The following is a 9779-nucleotide window of genomic DNA, read 5'->3' as shown; positions in this document are numbered from 1 at the left end:
TCATATGAAAATATAATATTATTCTATTTGTGTACTTCAAGATGACAATAATATAATATATATGTTTATCCCAGTCACTTTTTTCAACTATTTTAACGAGTGAGATTAAAGGGTCCGAGCAAAACGTAATATTATAATATTGAGTTCCTTTTTCACTATGAGAAATTTCCGTGGATTCTATCCATGCCATTTTTTTATGAGCAGGATCTTATGCAAAGACAAGTTCAGAGCATACTTTATGGCACTGGATTGAGGAAGAAGGAAATAACACTAGCTAAGCTTTCAGAGAGAGAAGGAGAATTTAGAACATTTTATAAGATAGAAAAATGGATATATTACAATGTTCATTGAGATCTGATTACAACTGAGGTGAGCTCCTCCTTTTATAGAGGTCTCTAGATAGAAGCAATATCTTACAGAATCTTAGCAAACCTATCATACAATGCCAGCTGGAGGATAAGGATAAGCCTTATCTCGTTCTGGTCTTTCTAAGACATGTGACAAAGGTCACTTTATTTTAGTGCACTCAATAATTATACATAATGGGGACATTGTCCTAATAAAGGGACAATTTGAAATAGTTTTCTGGAAGGGTTTCATCACCATCTGAGAAGGATGATGTCTCATCAGAAGCCAAATTGACAGCTCTAAGATCCATGTCCGGGTCTTGTAGATAGGTAAACGGGTCTTCCGTGTTTCCTTCATTGGATCTTGGGCATCCTGTAGATACGGGTCATATGGATCTGAGTATGGGCTTCTGTGGAGCGGACAATCAGAGAATGGAATGGTGTATGAAGGATTGTATGTGCTCATGGTGCAGATGTAGTGAATGGGTTTTAGGATTGGTTCTTTGGTATGTCTGGAGAGTAAATCAGCAAGTGTGTTTTGGTGTCCCTTTATGTGTCTCACTTCGAATTTATAGCGAGAAAATCAGCCTTTCCATCGCAACAGTTGAGAGTCTGGTAAGATATTTTTCTTGATTTCTAGCATCGATAGGAAAGAGGTGTTATCCATCTCCACAGTGAAATGATAAGAACTGAGGTGAAAATTAAATTTTATATCCCTCGTTTGACAGCGAGAATCTCTTTGTAAGTGGCATGGTAATGTTTTTCAGATTCTTTGAATTGTCCACTGGCATGCGCACAGTAGTATCTTGTCCCATCAATTTCTTCAAGTAGCATAGCTCTCTAGAATTCATCACTAGCATCTGTCCGCAATATTCTTTTTTCCGTGCTGGGAATCTTTAAAGGAGGGGTCTTGTGCTATCTTCTTTAGGATTTTGACAGCTGTAGTTTGCTCGAGTCCCCATGGTGGTGGCTTCTTTTTCAAGAGTTTTGACAACTGGCTGGTGTGTCTGGTCACATCTGAGATAAAATCTCTGATGTAGTTTAAAATTTTCAAGAATTGTTGGACTTATTTGACCGTCATGTTTTCATCAGGGAAGTGGATTAATTCTTTGGCAATATGATCCCCTGGTTGAAAGAATCCATCTTCGAAGACCATCCCGAGAAACTCAATTTTTATTTTAGCAAGAGAGCTCTTTTTTTATGATAGCATGATTCTCTGTTTTTTGACAATTTGAGTGAATTGGGCCAGGAGTGCCTTATGGACTTCATTGTCTTTTGAGAACAGTAATATATCATCAATGTAAATAAGTGTGGAATGTAGTATGGGCTCAAAGATCTTGGTCATGGCCTTTTGAAAAAGAGATGGAGCAACTTTGAGTCCAAATGGCATTACTGTCCATTGATATTGGGCTTCAGGGATGCAAAATGCTGTTTTGTATCTATCTTCAGGATGGAGTCCAATTTGCCAAAAGCTAGCCTTTAGGTTAAACTTGCTGAATATTTTTGCTCCACTTAACCTCTGTGTAATAACTGAAATCCTTGGTAGAGGAAACTTATCATCTTGCAAAAAGACATTAAGTGGCTTATAATCAATAACAAGCCTCTTTTTTCCTCTATTTCGCTCGGCCCTTTTTTCAATAGAATGCTTGACACGCCTAATTAGAGTTGGTTGGTTCAATGAGTCATTGTACAAGAAGAGTTGCACATTCAGCTCTAGCCAATCTGAGATCTTTAGGATTCATTTATGAGTGTGTGGCCTTTGTTTGGGTTGATGTTCTCATTATTTTTAAAAGGGAGACGAACATAAAATTTTGGATTCTTCCACAAAGGTGCGGGGTGGTTGAATTGATCATGACTGTCACAACAGACACTAAGGAGTAGTTGCTAGACCTCCTTATATTCCTCTGGGGCTTCTTGGATTTCAAGATGCTTTGTATCCCTGTAAAAGGCAAAAATTGCCCTTTGTAACTTAGGTCAGTGGGCTTGATATGTAGTCCATGAGTTCGGAAGAATGCATCAAACCGAACAGAACATCTTTGTCTGGGAGATAACTTCCTAGTACCCTGAGCCAGGTTGTCTGGCCTACAAATATCTCCAATCCAATGGGCTTTTTGGAAATGAGATTGATGGTGAAGATTTCACTGTTAGCTGCTGCAAACCTCTTGGAAAAAGGTGACCACATTTCTTTTGGTAAGACATGAGGTTTTAAGACAGTGACACAAGATCCAGTATCCATTAGTGCAACAACCATTATTAGTTTGTCATAGACGGATGTCTTGACTTTTAAATTGAAATGAGGACGAGAAGTACCATCAATCTGTTTTATTCCTAAGGATCCAAAGTATCCAAGTTCTTCTTCTGGAAAGCTTGATCCTTTAGGAATTCTCGTGGTGATAGAAGCAATGGAGGATATGGAAAAGATTGACCTCTTTGGTGGGAGGTCTTCCTCTGAATCAGAATCTTGGAAGACATATTCAGTTTCACCATTTTTGCTTTCTTAATCTTCAAGTACTAATTCAAGATCTTCTTCATCTTCGATGGAAGCTGCATTCATTAAAGACTGAATCATTTTTATCTCCTTCTTTGTCTTGTGAGGACATGATTTAGCAAAGTGGTCTTGCTTTCCACAGATGAAGCATTTGTTTGACTTAGTATGGGATATTCTTCTTTTGAAATAACGGTATCTTTGCTTCTTTCTTCCCTTTCTGAATGCCTTCTGGTTGAATGTTCTGGCTGGTGGTTGCCAATGCGTCTTCTTCTTTGGCTTACATTCACACATACTTGGCTCTTTGTATTTGATCTTTAAGTAGGATTTATTGCATGCTCCTTTGAGTTTGCCTGAATTTTTGTTGAGCTGTTTGAACATTTGTTGTTGTTCACACAATTTGTCTAGAGCAGCTAGAGCCAACTGGTATATTTCTCCAATGGTAGTGGTAGCCACTTCTTTGCGAAGAGTCATCATCATCCATTTTAACTCTGGCTGAAGTTCATCTGGCAAGGATGCCATGAAGACTTGTTTAAGTGGCGGATTATTATTTCCTCCAAGAGGATAACATTTAGCAGCCATCTTCTTGTAATGTCTCTACAAGTCTTTTCTGTTGAGTGAACAGCACTTCATTTCAAAATATTCTTGAGAATTTCTTTTCTGGATAATTGTAATGTCTTCCAAGAATTCTCAATGTATTATTCCCAAAAACTGAGAAGAAGTACCATTAATGAGCTGGAGTCTTTTATACTCAAAAAAGTTGTTAACCCATTCTCAGAGATTGCCAGTCATCCGATTTATGAAATCTGCAAGGACTTATCTGCTTGAAAGATTTGGATTGGCCATAGTAGTTTCAATCCAAGCACTAAATTCATTTAACCTTTCTCTGTATCTTGCAGGTGGAATATCATCAAAGGTGAACCACTTGTTGGGTGTTTTTACTTCAGAGGACCCTGCATGAGCAGAATTAGCTGAAGTTGTTGGTTTAGCTGAAGTTGTTGGTTCATCCCTTTCAGAGGTTACTTCCTCTTCTTCTTCTTCTACAGGGTTGACCATGGCTATTGCTGAAAGGTCTGCCTTATAGTCTTCTTCGGACCATTCAGCAGTTTCTTCACTAGATTCAGCAGTTTCATCATCAGGATCAGATTCATTAGTGATTTTCTCACTGTGTGATTTATCAAGAGTAAGGGTATTAATTGACCATCTTGGGGTAGACCTTTCTTTGATACCCTTATCTTTTGTGGGGACATTAAAGAGGGTATCTTCTCTGAAAAAATTTCCTAGTTTTCAAGGAGAACGAGGTCTGGGTTGGAGAGGTGGCTCAGACTGAGGTGGCTGTGGCTGAGGCTGACACGTGTAACGCCGTCTTTGAGGAGAGCATCAAGAGTGTGATCTATTCGGAGTAATACCTTATTTTGGCTGACTGCATTATCTGTGTGCCAATTAAGTACTTCTTTCTGAGGAGTTGTTGCTTGATGTCCATGTGGACTAATTCCTTGAGGAATTACGTAAGGTCTTCTAGTAATTTTCTTTTCATCAGTCTGGGTCATTAAAGGTGGGAATTCCTCCTCATAAGATCTTAGAGTGGCAATGCATGGGATTGTATTGACTTGCTGATAAAGATAATCCATAGAGTCTTTGCGAGACAGTCTTTTCTTCCTGAGCATTGGTGCTGCATCTGTATCATCAGGGGGCTCATACCTTTTATAGGAGCAAGGGGCTTGCAGTGACTTCTTCTTCTTTTTCTTGTTCCTCTGTCGCCTAACATAATCTTCATCATCAGTATCACTCCATTGGTTAGCACAGTCACAGTCAGAATCACACATAAAGGGATCAACATCACAAATAAAGTGACCATTTATATGAGAAACATAAACAGATTTTTTATTCTCATAGAAGTGCACAGGTGGATCATGTTGATCATGAGTTTGCACCTGAACAGGAGAGATCATATTAATCCTTCTAAAGGATGGTCCCCGCAATGAAGTTTGCTTGATCATTCCAGGTCTTTGAAAAACAGTAGTCATTGTTCCATCACTATTATGCGTAATATTTGGAGGTGTTGTAGACCTGTAGTATGAACATCAACCTGTTCCTTTAGGAAAGCTTTTTCATAATCAGTAATCCATTCCAATAGAATGATAGAAGAAAGTTCATCAGTAGTGATCATTCTTGGAATGTTTACGATTGCTGGCTCTCTAGAATTATCTGTGAACATAAATAATGCTTCACCTGTAGTGTTTGGGAGATTGAGATCAAGAGCATGGTCTTGAACTCTGTAGAGGACTTGGTGATGCAAGGTGGCCTATTCAGCATTAGAGTCTTGAATTACTCCAACTAGCTGTATTTGGATTTTTAGCCTTTGACATATCGTTGGATCAGGTAGTCTCATGGTGAAATTATGGGCTATAGTAAGAATGACACTTCCATTTGAGAGTGTAGTTACTAATGCTCCGATCAAGGCATGTTGGTATTCTTTGAAAGTTGTATCTAGAAGAGCAACTTTGGCTGTCACCGGAAGAGATCGTCTTCCATGAAGAGTAAGAATAAGCCTAACTGCTCCTAGATGCAAATGAGTGTAGCATTGGTTTTGGTAATTTTAAATGAGTTCTTGTGAGATTTTTAAGGTTATATACTGTTCAGTAGTAGTGGCTTTTAAATTACACTGTTGTAGATGAGAGGACTGGATGACTTCTTTGGGAGGAAGAGAAGGGTTTCTGTTAATGAGATGATGGATGGAAGTGCAGGTTGATTTCTTTTGTCTTTGGTAGAAAGAATAGGGACTTATAAGAGGATATTCAGTGGCTGGGATTTGAGAATCTTTTGGAACATGAGTAAATTCTACCAATTGATTAATTTTATTGCCAAGGATTTTCTTTAAACTAGAGGGTAATCGGTCTATGCTTAGGGAGGTAGAATAATGTATATGTTGTGAAGAGCTTGAAGAGTCTAAGGGGTTCATGTTTAGTGATTCTCTCTTACTTGCTTTTACTAGTAATACCTTCTTCTTCCTCTTATAAACTTGAGGCTCTGATACCACTTTCAAAGAATACAAACATGCCTTGATCGGAGCATTAGTAACTATACTCTCAAATGGAAGTGTCATTCTTACTATAGCCTCTAATTTCACCATGAGACTATCAGATCCAACGATATGTCAAAGGCTAAAAATCCAAATACAGCTAGTTGGAGTAATTCAAGACTCTAATGTTGAACAGGCCACCTTGCTTCACCAAGTCCTCTACAGAATTCAAGACCATGCTCTTGATCTCAATCTCCCAAACACTACAGGAGAAGCATTATTCATGTTCACAGATAATGCTAGAGGGCCAGCAATCGTAAACATTCTAAGAATGATCACTACTGATGAACTTTCTTCTATCATTCCATTGGAATGGATTACTGATTATGAAAAAGCTTTCCCAAAGGAACAGGATGATGTTCATACTACAACACCTCTAACTATTACGCATAATAGTGATGGAACGGTGACTACTATTTTCTAGAGATCTAGAATGATCAAGCAAACTTCATTGCGGGGACCATCCTTTAGAAGAATTAATATGATCTCTCCTATTCAGGTGCAAACAACTCACGATCAACATGATCCACCTGTGCACTTCTATGAGAATGAAAAATCTGTTTATGTTTCTCATATAAATGGCCACTTCATTTGGGATGTTGATCCCTCTATGTGTGACTCTGACTGCGACTGTGCTAATCAATGGAGTGATACTGATGATGAAGATTATGCTAGGCGGCAGAGGAACAAGAAAAAGAAGAAGAAGTCACTGCAAGCCCCTTGCTCCTATAAAAGGCATGAGCCCCCTGATAATACAGATGCAGCACCAATGCTCAGGAAGAAAAGACTGTCTTGCAAAGACTCTATGGATTATCTTTATCAGCAAGTCAATACAATCCCATGCATTGTCACTCTAAGATCTTATGAGGAGAAATTTCCACCTTTAATGACCCATACTGATGAAAAGAAAATCACTAGAAGACCTTACGTAATTCCTCAAGGAATTACTCCACATGGACATCAAGCAACAACTCCTCAGAAAGAAGTACTTAATTGGCACACAGATAATGCAGTCAGCCAAAATAAGGTATTACTCTGAATAGATCACACTCTTGATGCTCTCGTGAAAAAAATTGAAGGTCTTTCAGTACAACTTGGTTCCGTGGCAGAACAAGTTGCTGAACTCAGAAATCGGCTCACTGCACAGGCTTTTCAGCTTGATCAAGAACTCAAGACCTATATTGATAATAGGTACTTTGGCCCAGAATTTCACACAAAAAAAAAAATAGAGAGCTGGATCAAGTCAAACCCCAACTTCAACAAATTGAGATGGACAAAGGCAAAGCGACTGTACCTCAAGCACTGGCTATAGATTCCTTATCCATGTATCCTAAACCATATCCCTCATATTCACCTGTTCTATTTCCCTCAACATATTCACCACCTGAAACCCCAGATTATGATTCCATTTTCAAATCCACCTATCATTTAGCCAGACAAGCAAACACTAAAAGATCTATCTCTTCTCAAAGACGGCGTTACACGTGTCAGCCTCAGCCACAGCCACCTCTGTCTGAGCCACCTCTCCAACCCAGACCTCGTCCTCCTTGAAAATCAGGAAATTTTTTTCAGAGAAGATACCCCCTTTAATGTCCCTACAAAAGATAAGGGTATCAAAGAAGGGTCACTTGCTCCAGGATGGTCAATTAATACCCTTACTTTGGATAAATCACACAGTGAGAAAATCACTGATGAATCTGATCCTGATGATGAAACTGGTGAATCTAGTGAAGAAACTGTTGAATGGTTCGAAGAAGACTATAAAGCAGACCTTTCAGCAATAGCCATAGTCAACCATGTAGAAGAAGAAGAAGAGGAAGTAACCTCTGAAAGGGATAAACCAACAACTTCAGCTAATCCTACTTATGCAGGGTCCTTTGAAGTAAAAACACCTAACAAGTGGTTCACCTTTAATGATATCCCACCTGCAAGATATAGAGAAAGGTTAAATGAATTTAATGCTTGGATTGAAACTACCATGGCCAATCCAAATCTTTCAAGCAGACAAGTCCTTGCAGATTTCATAAATCAGATGACTTGCAATCTCCGAGAATGGGCTAACAACCTTTCTGAGTATGAAAGGCTCCAACTCATTAATGGTACTCCTTCTCAATTTTTGGGAATAATACATCAAAAATTCTTGGGAGACATTACAATTATCCAGAAAAAAAATTCTCAAGAATATTTTGCAATTGAAGTGCTGTTCACTTAACAGAAAAGACTTGGAGAGACATTACAAAAAAATGGCTGCTAAATATTATCCTCTTGGAAGAAATAATAATCCGCCACTTAAACAAGTCTTCATGACATCCTTGCCAGATGAACTTCAGCCAGAGTTGCAACGGATGATAATGACTCTTCGCAAAAAAGTGGCTACCACTACCACTGGAGAAATATACCAGTTGACTCTAACTGCTGTAAACAAATTGTGTGAACAACAACAAATGTTCAAACAGCTCAACAAAAATTCAGGCAAAATCAAAGGAGTAGGCTTAGATAAATTATGTTTTTATAAATGTTGAGATTGTATTTAAATTTTTAAAATTAACTCCACTGTAAATTTAACATTTCAATTCTAACTAAATATTTAAATTATAACAATAATTGAATTATATAACAATCTTAAATTTCAAATAATTTTTGCGTAACGAACTAAATACTTTATTATAAACTAACTACTGTATGCTGGCGAAGGCGACACAAAAGCAATTAATTTACTTTTTTATTTTCTTTTATCACTCACATAAAGATAAAGCATTTTGGAATCTTTTGAGAAGCGATTTTATATTTATTGGAGCCGTTGCAGTCCGTTGAACTTGAACGCGTATTCCTTATTTAGCTTCCTTAGTCGGTTCAGTCACGAGAAGGTAAGACGAAACTTCCGTGTGTGTTATCCTCTTTCTTTCAATCAAAAACTCTCTCCCGCCGCCAATCAAATTTGATTCTCTCTATATATATAAATCCCTGATCCTCTCCCACGAACAATTCGTGTTTGAAATTCATTCAGGTGCTTGCGAAAAAGACGACACATCAGATTCAACATGAGCTACTACGATCATCAGCAACAACCACCAGTGGGTGTTCCTCCTCCACAGGGTAATCCCTCTATCTCTTATTTTTGCTTGATTCCTCATATTTAGGTCTTTTATTTGGGGATCTTGAATTTAATTGGTTTTGACAGGGTATCCACCAAAGGATGCTTATCCACCTCCAGGGTACCCTCCAGCACAAGGGTACCCACCACCAGGGTACCCCCAACCAGGGTATCCTCCACAACAAGCGTATGCTCCACAGTATGCTCAACAACCTCCTCCTAGACAAGAAACTGGTTTTCTTGAAGGATGGTAAGAACCCACTCTTTCTTTTATTCTTTCCTTTTCTTAAGAGCTTCCGGATCGCCCATTCCTTCAATTTTTGTTTTGTTTTTCTTTTGGTCAAAGGTTTTAAGATATTAGTCATAAAAGAAAATTAACTATTTGCCAATTTTGAACTCTTGATCATATCAGTAACTGTTTCAAGTTTTGATTTGTTGAGATCCTTTTCGGTCAAAAAAAGATTTAATTTGTGTTATATTTTGCAGTTTAGCGGCACTATGCTGCTGTTGCCTATTGGACGCGTGTTTTTGAGGTCTGAAGAATAAATAAGATTTGGATGATTGAGGCCTGAGTCACACCTTTCATCAGCTTTATTTGTGAATTAGCATTAATCTGTTTAGGCTCTCATTATTATTCGTAGAATATATTTTTCATTCAGAATGTGTGATCTACTACTACCACTATACTATGACTCTCAGCAAATCACCAAAGTGTCTGGATTCTTTATTAGTTTGGTCAATTTAGTATCGGCTTAGTTTTCCCATCGATTC

The 9779-nt window shown here is 38.1% G+C and overlaps 1 protein-coding gene across 2 annotated transcripts; it reads left to right on the top strand.

The window, feature by feature from the left end:
* LOC110270367 (cysteine-rich and transmembrane domain-containing protein A-like) lies at positions 8637-9779 on the top strand. Of its 2 annotated transcripts, XM_021119563.1 has the most exons (4): positions 8637-8781; positions 8922-9010; positions 9096-9258; positions 9495-9779. In XM_021119563.1, the coding sequence occupies exons 2-4, from the start codon at positions 8956-8958 to the stop codon at positions 9538-9540; spliced, it is 264 nt and encodes an 87-aa protein (XP_020975222.1). In that variant the 5' UTR covers positions 8637-8781; positions 8922-8955; the 3' UTR covers positions 9541-9779. The 2 variants fall into 2 exon arrangements, with proteins under 2 accessions (XP_020975222.1, XP_020975212.1); XM_021119553.1 differs by having other exon boundaries at positions 8763-9010.

This window comes from Arachis ipaensis, chromosome B01 (genome assembly GCF_000816755.2).
Source record: "Arachis ipaensis cultivar K30076 chromosome B01, Araip1.1, whole genome shotgun sequence".
NCBI classification, from domain to species: domain Eukaryota; kingdom Viridiplantae; phylum Streptophyta; class Magnoliopsida; order Fabales; family Fabaceae; genus Arachis; species Arachis ipaensis.
Note: the sequence above shows the minus strand (reverse complement) of the source record. Positions and strands in the feature narration are given on the sequence as shown.